Raw genomic sequence first — 19,004 nt, 5'->3', positions numbered from 1 at the left:
GGATTTACTGCAGAGGGTGTTTCGTGGTCTGGTGCAGGACTAGATGGAGTTAAATAGTGGAATGGGGTGGTGGGTTTTTATTGTGGAAAATCACCACAAAGGGACTCAAGTCAAAGTTAAATGAATCATTCTTTATTATCAGCAAGCAGGAGAGGTTCCAACAAACATAAAGCACCATAGCATCGGTCAGGAGCTCTGCCGGGGCAGTCCCGTTAGTTCTCCTGTATACTGCTTAGACAGACAAGTTGTATCTGCATGATTTAGCTTATTCCTTATTCATCATTAACGTTTGGTTCCTGCATGTGACCGACCAGTACCTCACGAGGCTTCTTCTTCTCCAAGCTGAGACCTTGAAACTGAGATATCCCTTTTGGTAACCAGAACAATGTTCAGGGTGTACTGCCAATTGGCCTGAGGAGATGAGTCACCTGCACGAACCAAGAACATTTTCCCCAAAATGTTTAGAGGGCTAATATTTGGCAGGGCAATCCTGTATTAATTACTGTATTAATGAATTGAATGTATGTAGGCTGTGGAATCCCTCACACCAGTACAGTAGGTGGAGGTGTAATGCAGCTAAAAATTGGATGCGATCCTCTAACCAAATCCCAAAGAAGAAGGACCCAAATACTTGACCCGAATGGAGAATGTGAAAAAGGAGCAAGCTTTATCTCTATTATTGATGTTTGATGAAGAGTATCTAAAGCTGGGATATATAAGATACCCCATAAGAGAGTTGGTGTAAAACCCGATGCACAGAGGCAGTGAAGAGAGTTTACAGGAGAAGATATGATGGGGGATGAAACGTAAACAGTTGAAAATGTTGTACCTCAATGAAGTGATCTGGTTGACATTTCTTTTGTATTTATATACGACCAACCAAATCCCAAAGAAGAAGGATGTGAATGCACGTCCTTTGACCCGTATGGAGAATGTGAAAAAGGAGCGTTGTTTATCTCTATTATTGATGTTTGATGAAGAGTATCTACCACCCTATGTAAAGCTGGGATATATAAGATACCCCCCCATAAGAGAGTTGGTGTAAATCCCGATGCACGTAAGAAATGTTAAGGGTTTGGCCACATGTCAAGTGTTTGCAGGCAGACATGTTTTATTGAAGAGTTTGTGAATGTAAAATGTTGCAACTGTGGAGGGGGTCATGTTCCTGAATTCCCAGAGTGCCCTGTTGCTGTACAGTCACCCTATGTGGAGGTGGTGAAGAGCGTTATAGGGGCAAGAGGCCACAGTTCTGAAGAAGATATGGTGATGGATGCACCTCAACCAGTTATAAATGTTGTACGTCAATCAAGTGATCTGGATACACTTATTGTGAAGAAGGTGGATATTTTAGTATTTATAGCCACAGTTATTAATTATACTGTACATGAAGTCCAAGAAGCTGGACATCATTATATCTGCAGCTGAGAAGTTTTTGGGACTCCAAGACTACAAGGACTACTGTCACCAGATAATGTTCTGCTCTTACAGGATCCTTCTCAGCCTGTGTTAGATCCTTCTCAACCTGGTTAGAACCGAATAGCACGCTGATATAATGTAAATGTTGTTATTGATCATTTGTATGATTTTGAAAAATTATACTGTTTACACTGAACAAACGCAATAATGTAAAGTGTTGGTCCCATGTTTCATGCGGTGAATTAAAAATATATATATATTTCACCTTTATTTAACCAGGTAGGCTAGTTGAGAACACGTTCTCATTTGCAACTGCGACCTGGCCAAGATAAGGCATAGCAGTGTGAACAGACAACACAGAGTTACACATGGAGTAAACAATTAACAAGTCAATAACACAGTAGAAAAAAAGAGAGTCTATATACAAATAAAAGATCCCCAGAAATGTTCCCGACAGACAAACTTATTTCTCACAAATGTTGTGCACAAATTTGTTTACATCCCTGTTAGTGAGCATTTATCCTTTGGTAAGATAATCCATCCACCTGACAGGTGAGACATCAAGAAGCTGATTAAATAACATGATCATCATTACACAGGTGCACCTTGTGCTGGGGACAAGAGTAGCTGAGTAGGTACCTTGGCAGCAGTTAATGGGGTTCCCTGATTGTGAACAGAGTGCCCCATCGTGGGGTTATGGTATGGGCAGGCATAAGCTACAGACAACAAACACAACTGCATTTTATCAATGGCAATTTGAATGCACAGAGATACCATGACACGATCCTGAGGCACATTGTCCTGCCATTCATCCGCCTCCATAACCTCATGTTTCAGCGTGACAATGTGCAGCCCCACGTCGCAAGGATCTGTACACAATTGAAAATGTCCCAATTCCATGGCCTGCATACTCAGCAGGAATGGCCTGCATACTCAGCAGGAATGTCACCCTTTGAGCATGTTTGGGATCGACGTGTACCACAGCTTGTTCCAGTTCCCTCCTATATCCAGGAATTTCGCACAGCCATTGAAGAGCAGTGGGACAACATTCCACAGGCCACAATCAACAGCCTGATGAACTCTTATGTAAAGGAGATGTGTCCTGGAGGAGGCAGCAGCAGCTACCCACTTCTCCAGTGCTTCATTAGTAAATTGAGAGGCGTCGGAACCAAAAGTGAACCCAAGAGGGGGGGGGGGGTGACCTGGGGGTCTCTGAGGTACCAGAATACATTTAAATAAAATACCTTTATAATAAACCATTGGAGGCATTATCATGGCTTTGGCGTACTTGCATATTATATTTAATGTGATCTTTATTTAACTAGTCAGTTAAGAACTTATTTTCAATTACGGCCTAACCGTACCAAACCCGGACGATGCTGGGACAATTATATATGTGTCAATTGTGCGCCGCCCTATGGGACTCCAAATTCATTTCTTTCTGAACAGACTGCAGAGTGCTGCAACACCTCGACACACTTCCCACAGCTATTATTCTATCAGGAAATAAATGAAGAAGTGCAATGCTGGAGAGATGAGTTGTCGGCTCATGTCTATAACAACACAGAGAGGGAGAGAGATCATAGAAATTGAATCTCATTTTAGTTCTATGAGAGATACAGGCGTGCTTCTCTCTCACCACAGCAATGGCCACTCCTTGGTCTAAATAGGCTACAATGTTGCACAAACCATAAACCTGGTTCGGCCCAACATTAATACATTCTTAGAACATCAGGTTTTCACTTTGTTTTTTAGGGGGCATGACAGAGGAATCCAAAATGTAGTTAGGATTTTTATATTGCAAACAGTATAAATAATTTTTCATGCCAGAAGAGGTAGGCTACCTGATGAGAGGTACCGGAGGATCTGGCTCAAATGAAGCACCGCCCTTCTCATATAATGGGGTAGGGCCATCCCAAGAATCCCTGAATGCACGGACAATTGCGCCAAAGATTTTTTTTATAACTAAACCAAGATAGACTACAACTAGTCGTTTCTGATGGGAAACAGATGAGCCATACTGGGCAGTGCCAAGCACGAGCTACCGAGATCCTATTGGTGCGTACTTCTGCGTATTTCTGTTAGTCAATGCCGCCTCTGAAGCGCTGAATGTGCTATAACTCAATTCGCCTTTACATTCCTTCTAAACAAAGACATTTTTAAAAACTTTTGCAAAGGGTAAAGTCTACAAAACTTAGTCCATTCTGTTCATAACAGATTTTGAACAGAACTGTATTAAGATCAGATGTTTCATAGATTAGAACATTTGCAGAATGTCGGCCAAAATCCATCTCGTTCCGTCTTCTCCCACTGCGTGCCAGCGGGCTTCCTCTCACTACCATATTTGGTAGTGAGTGGAAACGCTAAGCGGATCCTTCACATTTATACATCTGGTGAAATATCTGTCTCATTGTTCCGTCTGTGGCTGCACTGTGGTCGTGGGGGAACAGGAAGTTTGGGGCAGGCACGCACCATTCTTCGTAATAAATATAAATATTTATCTCCAGAACTGTCATGTTAAGTAGACAACCCTTGTGTCCATTTATATGTATTACTACAGGTATGTAGTAGCAGGTTTAAACTTCCTAATATCAAAACATGTCATACCATGCTAGGTAACAAGGTATTATCACATTTGGTAAAGGTTTCATGTGTTATTTTTGTGTCAAACCAAGTGAAGAACATGATAACTATTTTACAAGCTACATAGCTAGAGACTTTGGGATTGTCTGAGAGTATGTACATAATTTTCTCAAGGTAATTTCATAATCTATTTTAGATTTCTAGGTTCGCTTTGCGTGTTATTGGTTTTGTGTAAAATTCACAAGCTGGGAAAACCACCGCGCCCACTCTGTCTGCGTCAAAGAGAGACAATTTTATGTAGTCATATTCAGACATTCAGTTTCTTTGTCTATAAATGTTACTATGGTGTGAACGGGAAATACAATTGTTTTTTTATTTAAATAAAACAGTGAATAAAGGTTATTCAGGAAAATAGTACATAGTGCTGCCTGAAACATACTGCAACCTTGTACTAAATGGTTTTTGAGTCATTTATTAATTTGTGTGAATCCAATAAATCTACTATAGATTAAGTTTAGTTACATTGTGTAGCGTGTACTTTGTCTAATTTTGAATGAATTCATGTTTTGTTGTCAATGCTTACCTACCTGATCTATTGAAATGAGATGGACAGGAGCTCACTGGAGCTGAGTACCAGCACCTAATGTTCTACTGCTTGAGCTCAAGTTCCTCTTATATAATATTACCTCAACAGTATTGTGGAGCTCCGGCATCTAAACATAAACAGTACCGGTACCTATTTCAGTCCAAGTTAAGCACTGAATTAGATAATTGAACAAGAAAAAATATAATATATTTTAATAGAGAATAAAGAAAGTGCCAGAAATGTCAACACATTAACTTTGTGTCTGTTTCTCATTGTTACTACAGGACAACTAGAATTAAGTCTGAGGCCGGTAACATCAATAGTGAGGACAAACCCAGCCTGCCTCTCTCCTTCCACACTGAGTCCAAACCTACAGTCACTGGGTCCTGATTGTGACAGTGGAGCCCAGTTTGCACTGCATGATCCAGAGATGGCATCAGTGAAGCTGGAAGACTGCAGTCAAGCACTGGAGCTGAATGTCATCATTAAAGATGAAGAAGAAGAGGAGGAGAAGATTGGGACATCTGTTTCTCATGGTAAGAGCAGGTTCTATCTAACTATGTTTGTTGTTCATTCCAACTTCCCACTGTGTATGAAAAGTTGTAGTAGAACTGTTTCATGATGAACTGTTTCAATGAGAAGGTAGATGTTATTTCATGCTATTGACACTTGCATGGTTTGACATCAGTATTGTCAGCATTTGTTTTATTCACGGGGCTATCTGGAGTGATCAGAGTGTAGACTAAAGAAGTGGAGTAGACAAACTGCCAGTGTTTTAAAGTTCCATGAAATTAGTCTATTTTTAATTCAACTTACTTAACCTTTATTTAACTAGGCAAGTCAATTAAGAACAAATTATTATTTACATTGACGGCCTACCGGGCCAACCCGGACGATGCTGGGTCAATTGATCGCCACCCTATGGGACTCTTTCTTAATCACGGCCGGATGTGATACAGCCTGGTTACTAACCCTTGTGATGATGAGGGGAGGATGATATGGCTCATAATTTTCACGACGTTTACCCACTTTTAGAATAGTTTTATTCCCCTGTATTGTACAGCCTACTGATATAAATACATATGTCACCCAGTACAGACAGAAGAGGACTGGCCACCCCTTTGGGCCTGGTGTCTCTCTACGTTTCTTCCTTGGTTCCTGCTTGCTGGGGAGCTTTTCGTGGCCACTTTGCTTCTACATCTGCATTGCTTGCTCTTTGGGGATTGAGGCTGGGTTACTGTAAAGCACTTTGTGACAACTTCTGATGTAATAAGGGCTACATAAAATACATGTGATTGACATGAATATCACATCAACTGACTGGTTCTTCTGATGTTGTTCATACAGGAGACCATGTTGAGACATTCTCTACATCCAGAGAGCAACGGCAGAAAGATCACAGAGTGAAGAGGTCTCACCACTGCCCACATTGTGAGAAGATTTTCCCATTTCTATCAAAGCTAAAAATACACCTAAAAATACACACTGGAGAGAATCGGTATTCCTATACTGACGGTGGGAAGAATTTTACAACATCCAAGGCTCTGACAGTTCATCAAAGAGTGCACACAAGAGAGAAGACTTACTCCTGCTCCGACTGTGTAAAATGCTTCACAACATCAACTTGGCTAAAAGTTCATCAGAGAACACACACAGGAGAGAAGCCCTACTCCTGCTCTGATTGTATAAAATGCTTCACAACATCAGCTAAGCTAAAAGTTCATAAGAGAACACACACAGGAGAGAAGCCTTACTTCTGCTCTGCCTGTTCGGCGAGTTTCTCTCATATGTGCAACTTAAAACGACATGAACGTATACACACAGAGAAGATTTACTCCTGCTCTAACTGTGCGGCGAGTTTCTCTCTACTGTGCAAATTAAAACGACATGAATGTATACACACAGGAGAGAAGCCTTACTCCTGCTCTGACTGTGGAAAGCGTTTCTCTCGACTGGGCCACTTAAAAACGCATGAACAAAAACATACAGGAGAGAAGCCTTACTCCTGCTCTGACTGCGGAAAGACTTTCTCTCTACTGGCCCACTTAAAAATTCACCAATATATACACACAGGAGAGAAGCCTTACTCCTGCTCTGACTGTGGAAAGAGTTTCTCTCGACCGGGCCACTTAAAAACACACGAACAAAAACATACAGGAGAGAAGCCTTACTCCTGCTCTGACTGTGTAAAATGCTTCACAACATCAACTGAGCTAAAGGTTCATCAAAGAACACACACAGGAGAGAAGCCGTACTCCTGCTCCGACTGTGTAAAATGCTTCCCAACATCAACTAGGTTAAAATTTCATCAGAGAACACACACAGGAGAGAAGCCTTTCATCTGCTCTGACTGTGCTGCGAGTTTCTCTTTACTGTGCAACTTAAAGCGACATGAAAGTATACACACAGGGGAGAAGCCTTACTCCTGCTCTGACTGTGCAGCGAGTTTCTCTCTACTGTGCAACTTAAAGCGACATGAACGTATACACACAGGAGAGAAGCCTTACTCCTGCTCTGACTGTGAGAAGAGATTCTACAGATTGGGCCATTTAAAAAGACACCAATGTGTACATAAAGGAGAGAAGCCTCATCAGCTCTCTCAGACCAGCTAAGATTAGACACTCCACTTCATTCTCATGTCATTAAATAATTGGCAACGTTGAATTGGATCAAATGAAGAAAGCGTAGAACACTGTAATCTTATTGTTTCTCACTGTGAGAGAACTGTACAGAGGAGAGGGAGAGTTAGCTATAATGTTATATAATGTTAGCTTCTCTTTTCTTTACTGATTAGTGTGCACCGTGTCAGTTTTGGTGTGTTTTGTTAGTTTCTACTGTAAAGATATTGAGATGACCTTAGGGTTGAATATCCTCTGTGACTGGGTGGTACTGCTTCCCTCTGCCGTTTTCTGTGGGAATGAGCTGGTAGACACAACCTACACTGTGTACAAAACATTAAGGACACCTGCTCTTTTCATGACATAAACTGACCAGGTGAATCCAGGTTAAAAGCTATGATCGTTAATAATGTAGTTTTTGTGTATTTATTATGGATCCCCATTAGCTTTCAGCAAAAAACAAGAAACTGCGGTAACACTGGAAAATTGGAAAAATATTGCCTGGCCTGATGAACCCTGGTTCCTGCTGTTTCATGCTGATGGGAGGACTGGGGTATGGAGGAAACCACGAGTACATACATCCAGTGGTGGAAAATGTACCTAACTGTCAGACTGAGTGAAAGTAATGAAACATTAATAGAAAATGACTCAAGTAAAAGTCACCCATTAAAATACTACTGGAGTAAAAGTATTTGGTTGTAAATATACTTAAGTATCAAAAGTAAAAGTATGAATAATTTCAAATTCCTGAAATTAAGCAAACCAGACGGAACAATTGTAGTGTTTTTTTATATTACAGATAGCCAGGGGCTCAGACTCCAACACTCAGACATCATTTACAGATAGCCAGGGGCTCAGACTCCAACACTCAGACATCATTTACAGATAGCCAGGGGCTCAGACTCCAACACTCAGACATCATTTACAGATAGCCAGGGGCTCAGACTCCAACACTCAGACATCATTTACAGATAGCCAGGGGCTCAGACTCCAACACTCAGACATCATTTACTAACAAAGCATTTGTGTTTAGTGAGTCTGCCAGATCAGAGGCAGTGGGGAGGACCAGGGATGTTCTCTTGATAAGTGTGTGAACTGGACCATTTTCTGTCCTGCTAATCATAAACAATGTAACGAGTACTTTTGGGGGTCAGGGAAAATGTATGGAGTAAAAAGTGCTGTATTTTATATTGGAATTTGGTGACATAAAAGTTGCCAACAATATACATAGTAAAGTACAGGTGCCACCAAAAACTACTAGAGTAGTTATTTAAATATGTTTTACTTAAGTACTTTACACCACTGCCTGCATCCCTGCCGTGTGTCAGCATTGCAGGGTGGTGGTGTGATGGCTGGGCTGTGTTTTCAGGGCACACATTGGGCCCCTTGATAAAAGATGTGGAATGTTTGAATGCCACAGGATATCTAAGGAATCCTTACCAATCAGGTGCCTCCCTTCATGGCAGCAGTGTATCCATCTGCAAATAGTTTTCTTCAGCAGGATTACGCCACAAGGCTGGTCCAGGAATGGTTCCAAGAACATGACAGTGAATTCAGTTTACTGCAGTGGCCTGCCGAGTCACCAGATCTCAATCCAATTGTGCATCAGTGGGAGGAGATGGAACGAGCTGATGATGATCAGTTTTCAGCATTAGTTTGGGTGGATTATTTTATATTACTATATAACTTTTTGTTTAGTGATAAACAGGCTATGAATCGACTACTTGTATTTATTAAATAGTCTTTTAATACTAGATTCATTATTTTAGTCATTGATGATGAATGTGTTTGAATAACTGTATTGAAGTTAATTGATCTGTCGGCAGGTAGCCTAGCGGTTAAGAGTGTTGGCCCAGTGTTAAAGAGAATTTTGTTCCCAATGTTCATAAACTGAACTTCAATTCAAGTACTCTGTCTGTTACCAAGAATTTGTAAGGTTCTTATTGAAACGAAACAGACAGAGGCCAGTCTACAATAGTCAGCAAAGTTTATTTACAATAGCTCTGCCCATCATTTTATGTACATTGGTTTATATACCTCTCATTTCATCATAAATGCCCCTCCTCCTCTCAGACAATGACAATGCTGTTTTACAAGTCTTCTCCTATGCATACAAGGCTTATCATATGCTACAACATGTTACACAGTCAACTGCAAGCCCAACGGTTTCTCCCCTCTCTGGGTGGGGACCAGACATCTTTCCTGTTGTTAGTTTCACAGTGGTCGCAAGTTGTCTGTTAACACTTCCTCTTTGCCTATGTACAAACATTCTTCATCAGACAGGGTAGAATTCTGTTAGTTACAGTCCTATCATTACTTTTAAATGTATACATCATTTAGTCATTATACATCAAATTCATAACAGCCAGTAACTGAAAGGTTGCTGGTTTGAATCCCGAGCCGACTAGGTGAAAGATGTCATTGTGCCCTTGAGCAAGGCAATTAACTCTTATTTGTCCTGTAAGTCGCTCTTATCCAGAGATCTGCTAAATGACACAAATGTAATGAAACATTTTTTTTACATTAATTCATGCTGGGCAACCTCCTCTTCTCTTGTGTATAATTAAATGAAATAAACTGTTTGAAGTGAATTTCTGTATATACAATACACAACATTACTGCTTTGTTGACCGTGTCCCTCTGGCCAGGGTCATAGTCAGCTAGACTTTGCAGCAGCTGTTGTTAGTAGCCTACAGTTTCCATGCAATACAGCATGTCAGATCACTAATGATTAGATGTACAGGCTGCTACATTTCTGCTTGTGTCCCTTAACTTTTCCTTGTGGTAAAAATGACGTGGGTAAAACAAAGTGTGAATTTAAAGTGTGAATCTGGGAGCGTCGTAGCACCATTAGGTGCAGGAAATCCACTTACCCAGTTGCGGCTCACTTTTTGGAAGCGAACCACTCGATTTCGTCCCTACGTTATATCGGCATCGAACATGTCACCCTCCCTAGGAGAGGGGGTGACCTCGACAATGTATTAAAATGAGAGGCTACCTGGATCTTTCATTTAAAGACCCTTGCTCTCTTCGGTCTCAGCGTAGACTTTGATCTGAAGCCATTCTTGTGATTGTTGTGATGTTGCTATTCATTGTAAATGTTTGTTGGCCTATGTAGGAAAATTGTATCTATGATCGTATGCTCTCATTCATGTTTTTGATATGTTATTTTTATTTGAGAATTAACCAATGATATCAGGGCACACCCGGCCATGATTACAGACACCAGTATGTCATTTGACACTATATATACTAGTGACCCACAGTGTTTGTCATTATACCCTGATGAAGAAAGCTTGTCTGTCCACGAGTAGGATATTAGGTTATTAAATTATTGCGTCGGAGCTTATAAAGTGTGGGTCTCTCCTTTCCTTTACCAAGTGTTCTACTCCGCTAGTCAGCACCTCAACTCAACAGGTGTTCTACTCCACTAGCCAGCACCTCAACTCAACAGGTGTTCTACTCCGCTAGCCAGCACCTCATCTCAACAGGTGTTCTACTCCACTAGCCAGCACCTCAACTCAACAGGTGTTCTACTCCGCTAGCCAGCACCTCAACTCAACAGGTGTTCTACTCCGCTAGCCAGCACCTCAACTCAACAGGTGTTCTACTCCGCTAGCCAGCACCTAAACTCAACAGGTGTTCTACTCCGCTAGCCAGCACCTCAACTCAACAGGAGTGCGCTTCTTTCACCTCCAGGTCTCTGTAAGTCATGGATATAATATGTCTCTGTTTGTAACAACAATTCTCCATCACCTCCTCTTTTAAGTGTCTGTCCAACTTCTAAGCCCAGGAACCTCAGTTGACACACATCATGTCCGACCACATTAGTTTCTGGCTACAGGGGATTTCTCGTCACCAGTTCTGATGTTGCTCTTGTTCTCTGTAATACAAACGTTAAATTCTCTTTTAAACGTTCCAACATCATAATAGCCACATGGGCACATCAGGAAATATACCACACATGTTGTTTTACAGGAAATTCTAAATCAATCTACAAAGCCTCTGACAAGGCTGGAACAATCTTATTTATGAAATGCCGACCGTTGCCAGAATACGTTTTTGACGGCAGACCCCATCTCCTAAGATGGCGCCGACAGATGGTCCCTCCCTACTTTTCCCCGTTGACGAGACGGTGCATTTCCCGGTTCAACCCTGGCCAGTGTAATAAAACGCCCTCAATGAAAGTGCACTCAGTGAGAAAACACAATTAAAAATGTTTAAGTACCTTCAATTTAACAAAATGATGAATACACTTGGTTTGACTGCACAATGTTATTTCAATGTGGTTCAATAGGGATAAATGATAGATTAGTGGAACAGGGAGCAACCAAAATGGAGGTCTGGTGAGGTGACCAAACAATAGTGCCACCTCATGGAACATTCATTCTTGTATTCGGGTGGCCTTCCAACTTGCAAACCCTTTCAACACCCCATTGTTAAAGCTTAATATCAAATCCAATCAAATTTTATTTGTCACGTACACATGGTTAGCAGATGTTAATGAGAGTGTTGCGAAATGCTTGTGCTTCTAGTTCCGACCATGCAGTAATATCTAACAACTAATCTAACCTAACAATTTCACAACAACTACCTTATACACACAAGTGTAAAGGAATGAATAAGAATATGTATATAAAAATATATGAATGAGTGATGGCCGAACGGCATAGGCAAGATGCAGTAGATGGTATAGAGTACAGTATATCAAATGTATTTATATAGCCCTTCTTACATCAGATGAAATCTCAAAGTGCTGTACATATGAGATGAGTAATGTAGGGTATGTAAACATTATATAAAGTTGCATTGTTTAAAGTGGCTTGTGATACATTTAATAGATCAATTATTTCATTATTAAAGTGGCTAGAGATGAGTCAGTATGTTGGCAGCAGCCACTCAATATTAGGGATGGCTGTTTAACAGTCTGATGGCCTTGAGATAGAAGCTGTTTTTCAGTCTCTCGGTCCCAGCTTTGATGCACCTGTACTGACCTCGCCTTCTGGGTGATAGTGGGGTGAACAGGCAGTGGCTCGGGTGGTTGTTGTCCTTGATTATCTTTTTGACCTTCCTGTGACATCAGGTGGCGTAGGTGTCCTGGAGGGCAGGTAGTTTGCCCCCGGTGATGCGTTGTGCAGACATCACTACCCTCTGGAGAGCCTTGCGGTTGTGGGCGGAGCAGTTGCCGTACCAGATTGTGCATCTGTAGAAGTTTGTGAATGTTTTTGGTTACAAGCCGAATTTCTTCAGCCTCCTGAGGTTTGGAGGGTACTATGGTGTTAAATGCTGCGCTGTAGTCGATGAGCAGCATTCTTACATAGGTATTCCTCTTGTCCAGCTTGGTTAGGGCAGTGTGCAGTGTGATTGCGATTGCGTCGTCTGTGGACCAATTGGGGCTGTATGCAAATTGGAGTGGTTCTACGGTGTCAGGTATGGTGGAGATGATATGGTCCTTGACTAGTCTCTCAAAGCACTTCATGATGACAGAAGTGAGTGCAATGGGGCGATAGTCATTTTGCTCAGTTACCTTCGCTTTCTTGGAACAGAAACAATGGTGGCCCTCTTGAAGCATGTGGGAACAGCAGACTGGGATAAGGATTGATTGAATATGTCCGTAAACACACCAGCCAGCTGGTCTGCTCATGCTCTGAGGATGCGGCTGGGGATGCCGTCTGGGCCAGCAGCCTTGTGAGGGTTAACACGTTTAAATGTTTTACTCATGTTGGCTGCAGTGAAGGAGAGCCCGCAGGTTTTGTTAGCGGGCCGTGTCAGTGGCACTGTATTGTCCTCAAAGCGAGCAAAGAAGTTGTTTAGTTTGTCTGGGAGCAAGACATTGTGGTCCGCGACGGGACTGGTTTTCCTTTTGTAGTCCATGATTGACTGTAGACTCTGCCACATACCTCTCATGTCTGAGCCGTTGAATTGCGACTCTACTTTGTCTCTGTATTGACGCTTAGCTTGTTTGATTGCCTTGCGGAGGGAATAGCTACACTGTTTGTATTCGGTAATGTTTCCGGTCACCTTGCCCTGATTAAAAGCAGTGGTTCACACTTTCAGTTTTGCGCGAATGCTGCCATCATCCACGGTTTCTGGTTGGGGAATGTTTTAATAGACGCTGTGGGTACAACATCACCGATGCACTTGCTAATAAACTCACTCACCGAATCAGCGTATTCATCAATGTTATTTTCCGACGATATGCGGAACATATCCCAGTCCACGTGATCGACGCAATCTTGAAGCGTGGAATCCGATTGGTCGGACCAGCGTTGAACAGACCTGAGCACGGGCGCTTCCTGTTTTAGTTTCTGTCTGTAGACTGGGAGCAACAAAATGGAGTCATGGTCAAATTTTCCGAAAGGATGGCGGGGGAGGGCTTTATATGGGTCGCGGAAGTTAGAATAACAATGATCCAGGGTTTTGCCAGCCCGGGTCGCGCATTCGATATGATGATAGAATTTAGGGAGCCTTGTTTTCAGATTAGCCTGGTTAAAATCCCCAGCTACAATAAATGCAGCCTCAGGATATGTGGTTTCCAGTTTACATAGAGTCAAATGAAATTCTTTGAGGTCCGTCGATGTGTCTGCTTGGGGGGGGGGAATATACACCACTTTGATTATGATCGAAGAGAATTCTCTTGTTAGATAATGCGGTCGACATTTGATTGTAAGGAATTCTAGGTCAGGTGAACAAAAGGACTTGGAGTTCCTGTACTTTGTTATGATCACACCACGTCTCGTTAATCATAAGGCATAAACTCCCGCCCTCGTTCTTACCAGAGAGATGTTTGTTTCTGTCGGCGCGATGCGTGAAGAAGCCGGGTGGCCGTACCTACTCTGATAACGTATCCCAAGTGAGCCATGTTTCCGTGAAACAGAGAATGTTACAATCTCTGATATCTCTCTGGAAGGCAACCCTTGCTCGGATTTCGTCTACCTTGTTGTCAAGAGAATGGATATTAGCGAGTAGTATGTTCGGGATCGGTGCGTGACCAGAAGACCGCTCCGTTTGCCCCTTCTATACTGTACTACTGGGACTATACTGAGGGTCAGGCTGTTGAAATGCAGTTGATTATGTAAATAGCCTTGTAGAACTTTGGTACTGATGGTCCCTTCAAGGGTGAGTCATTGATATGAATGTTCAGAGTGAAAGAGCTGTGAACTCACCTGTGTTCATATGTGTTCATACACACAGTAACAATGAGAGGGGGTGTAGCATGCACAGGGAAGGACCAGGAAGTTGATCTCTGATTCTATTCAGAGTTGACAGATTGACACTGAGGACAAACCCAGCCTGCCTCTCTCTTTCCACACTCTAAATCTACAGTCACTGGGTCCTGATTGTGACAGTGGAGCCTAGTTTGCACTGCAGGATCCAGAGATGGCATCAGTAGGCAGGTTTCCATTGACCCAGGTTTATTAGACAAAATAACCCACCGGAAAAAAAATCGGGAAACATTGAAGAACCACAGTGACATTACGTGGGGGCATAAGAATTGCACTGCTAAGATCAGAGATTCATCTCCTAAGTACATACTGTACCTAGTCCCCTGAATACCAATCAAGTAATCTTACAAACAGGACTTCAAGTTGTAAAATAGTAAACTAATCCTTTAATGGAGTGGTAGATTCTATGAAAGGGATGTTTCACAAAAACACTGTTGTAGTATTTTGTTCATTAGCACACTGCAATCACTTTCAGTACAAATCAAAAAGTGTGATGATGATGATAATGATATGAAAATGACAAATGATAATGCATGTAATTTGCATCATCACACCAATTGCTGTGTACTGCAGTGTTTCCCAATCCTGGTCCTGGGGATCCATAGAGGTGTGCTTTTTTGTTTTTCCCCCTAACACACACACTGGATTCAACTAAGCAACTCAAGCCTTCCGGCGCCGACAGAGATGGCCGCCTCGCTTCGCGTTCCTAGGAAACTATGCAGTTTTTTGTTTTTTTACGTGTTATTTCTTACATAGTACCCCAGGTCATCTTAGGTTTCATTACATACAGTCGAGAAGAACTTCTGAATATAAGATCAGCGTCAACTCACCATCAGTACGACCAAGAATATGCTTTTCGCGACGCGGATCCTGTGCTCTGCCTTACAAACAGGACAACGGAGCGGATCCCATGCAGCGACCCAAAAAAACGACTCCGAAAAAGAGGGAAACGAGGCGGTCTTCTGGTCAGACTCCGGAGACGGGCACACCGTGCACCATTCCCTAGCATTCTTCTTGCCAATGTCCAGTCTCTTGACAACAAGGTTGATGAAATCCGAGCAAGGGTAGCATTCCAGAGGGACATCAGAGACTGTAACGTTCTTTGCTTCACGGAAACGTGGCTTACTGGAGAGACGCTATCCGAAGCGGTGCAGCCAACAGGTTTCTCCACGCATCGCGCAGACAGAAACAAACATCTTTCTGGTAAGAAGAGGGGCGGGGGCGTATGCCTTATGACTAACGTGACATGGTGTGATGAAAGAAACATACAGGAACTCAAATCCTTCTGTTCACCTGATTTAGAATTCCTCACAATCAAATGTAGACCGCATTATCTACCAAGAGAATTCTCTTCGATTATAATCACAGCCGTATATATCCCCCCCCCCAAGCAGACACATCGTTGGCTCTGAATGAACTTTATTTGACTCTTTGCAAACTGGAAACCATTTATCCGGAGGCTGCATTCATTGTAGCTGGGGATTTTAACAAGGCTAATCTGAAAACAAGACTCCCCAAATTTTATCAGCATATCGATTGCGCAACCAGGGGTGGAAAGACCTTGGATCATTGTTACTCTAACTTCCGCGACGCATATAAGGCCCTGCCCCGCCCCCCTTTCGGAAAAGCTGACCACGACTCCAGTTTGTTGATCCCTGCCTACAGACAGAAACTAAAACAAGAGGCTCCCACGCTGAGGTCTGTCCAACGCTGGTCCGACCAAGCTGACTCCACACTCCAAGACTGCTTCCATCACGTGGACTGGGACATGTTTCGTATTGCGTCAGACAACAACATTGACGAATACGCTGATTCGGTGTGCGAGTTCATTAGAACTTGCGTTGAAGATGTCGTTCCCATAGCAACGATTAAAATATTCCCTAACCAGAAACCGTGGATTGATGGCAGCATTCGAGTGAAACTGAAAGCGCGAACCACTGCTTTTAATCAGGGCAAGGTGTCTGGTAACATGACCAAATACAAACAGTGCAGCTATTCCCTCCGCAAGGCTATCAAACAAGCTAAGCGTCAGTACAGAGACAAAGTAGAATCTCAATTCAACGGCTCAGACACAAGAGGCATGTGGCAGGGTCTACAGTCAATCACGGACTACAGGAAGAAATCCAGCCCAGTCACGGACCAGGATGTCCTGCTCCCAGGCAGACTAAATAACTTTTTTGCCCGCTTTGAGGACAATACAGTGCCACTGACACGGCCTGCAACGAAAACTTGCGGTCTCTCCTTCACTGCAGCCGAGGTGAGTAAGACATTTAAACGTGTTAACCCTCGCAAGGCTGCAGGCCCAGACGGCATCCCCAGCCGCGCCCTCAGAGCATGCGCAGACCAGCTGGCCGGTGTGTTTACGGACATATTCAATCAATCCCTATACCAGTCTGCTGTTCCCACATGCTTCAAGAGGGCCACCATTGTTCCTGTTCCCAAGAAAGCTAAGGTAACTGAGCTAAACGACTACCGCCCCGTAGCACTCACTTCCGTCATCATGAAGTGCTTTGAGAGACTAGTCAAGGACCATATCACCTCCACCCTACCTGACACCCTAGACCCACTCCAATTTGCTTACCGCCCAAATAGGTCCACAGACGATGCAATCTCAACCACACTGCACACTGCCCTAACCCATCTGGACAAGAGGAATACCTATGTGAGAATGCTGTTCATTGACTACAGCTCGGCATTCAACACCATAGTACCCTCCAAGCTCGTCATCAAGCTCGAGACCCTGGGTCTCGACCCCGCCCTGTGCAACTGGGTACTGGACTTCCTGACGGGCCGCCCCCAGGTGGTGAGGGTAGGCAACAACATCTCCTCCCCGCTGATCCTCAACACTGGGGCCCCACAAGGGTGCGTTCTGAGCCCTCTCCTGTACTCCCTGTTCACCCACGACTGCGTGGCCACGCACGCCTCCAACTCAATCATCAAGTTTGCGGACGACACAACAGTGGTAGGCTTGATTACCAACAACGACGAGACGGCCTACAGGGAGGAGGTGAGGGCCCTCAGAGTGTGGTGTCAGGAAAATAACCTCACACTCAACGTCAACAAAACTAAGGAGATGATCGTGGACTTCAGGAAACAGCAGAGGGAACACCCCCCTATCCACATCGATGGAACAGTAGTGGAGAGGGTAGCAAGTTTTAAGTTCCTTGGCATACACATCACAGACAAACTGAATTGGTCCACTCACACAGACAGCATTGTGAAGAAGGCGCAGCAGCGCCTCTTCAACCTCAGGAGGCTGAAGAAATTCGGCTTGTCACCAAAAGCACTCACAAACTTCTACAGATGCACAATCGAGAGCATCCTGGCGGGCTGTATCACCGCCTGGTACGGCAACTGCTCCGCCCTCAACCGTAAGGCTCTCCAGAGGGTAGTGAGGTCTGCACAACGCATCACCGGGGGCAAACTACCTGCCCTCCAGGACACCTACACCACCCGATGTCACAGGAAGGCCATAAAGATCATCAAGGACATCAACCACCCGAGCCACTGCCTGTTCACCCCGCTATCATCCAGAAGGCGAGGTCAGTACAGGTGCATCAAAGCTGGGACCGAGAGACTGAAAAACAGCTTCTATCTCAAGGCCATCAGACTGTTAAACAGCCACCACTAACATTGAGTGGCTGCTGCCAACACACTGACACTGACTCAACTCCAGCCACTTTAATAATGGGAATTGATGGGAAATGATTTAAATATATCACTAGCCACTTTAAACAATGCTACCTTATATAATGTTACTTACCCTACATTATTCATCTCATATGCATACGTATATACTGTACTCTATATCATTGACTGTATCCTTATGTAATACATGTATCACTAGCCACTTTAACTATGCCACTTTGTTTACATACTCATCTCATATGTATATACTGTACTCGATACCATCTACTGTATCTGCCTATGCTGCTCTGTACCATCACTCATTCATATATCCTTATGTACATATTCTTTATCCCCTCACACTGTGTACAAGACAGTAGACAGCAGGAATTGTTAGTTAGATTACTTGTTGGTTATTACTGCATTGTCGGAACTAGAAGCACAAGCATTTCGCTACACTCGCATTAACATCTGCTAACCATGTGTATGTGACAAATACAATTTGATTTGATTTGAATAAGGTATGTGAGTGTGAGGGCAAAAACACACATGTACACCCCTTTGGGACCAGGATTGGGGAACACTGCTGTACTGAAAGTCCTCCATCTTCAGAACATTTTTGGGATTGTATACAGGGTGATGAAACCAAGGTGGACATTTGTAATTTGATTGAACTATTCCTTAAATTGCGGTTCATTTGGAGTTACATTTAGTTAGAGGTGCATTTGCTCTAAGCATGTCCTATAAATAAATATTCATTTATTTTTCAAAGAAAACTGCTTTTGTCATCTCTTAAAGATTTGTTTTAGTTTACACCACTGAGGAGGCGGCGGCAGCAGATCTATCCCCTTCTCATGTATAGGGCCATCCCAAGGATCCCGGAATGCAACGAAGGTTGCACTGTGGTAGTGGGGAACAGGAAGTTCCCGGCACGCGGGCACCATTCTT

At 43.2% G+C, this 19,004-nt stretch overlaps 1 protein-coding gene across 1 annotated transcript; it reads left to right on the top strand.

Moving 5' to 3' along the window:
* Positions 1-5,907: 5,907 nt before the first annotated feature.
* LOC139373924 (zinc finger protein 658B-like) lies at positions 5,908-7,197 on the top strand (the record flags this gene model as incomplete). The annotated part of the gene is made up of 1 exon (XM_071115012.1): positions 5,908-7,197. A coding segment is annotated over one exon (1,290 nt), but the record flags the coding sequence as incomplete, so codon positions are not given.
* Between the last annotated feature and the right edge of the window lie 11,807 nt (positions 7,198-19,004).

The sequence above is a fragment of the Oncorhynchus clarkii genome, chromosome 18 (assembly GCF_045791955.1).
Source record: "Oncorhynchus clarkii lewisi isolate Uvic-CL-2024 chromosome 18, UVic_Ocla_1.0, whole genome shotgun sequence".
Lineage (NCBI taxonomy): Eukaryota > Metazoa > Chordata > Actinopteri > Salmoniformes > Salmonidae > Oncorhynchus > Oncorhynchus clarkii.
This window is presented reverse-complemented; position numbering and strand designations above follow the sequence as displayed.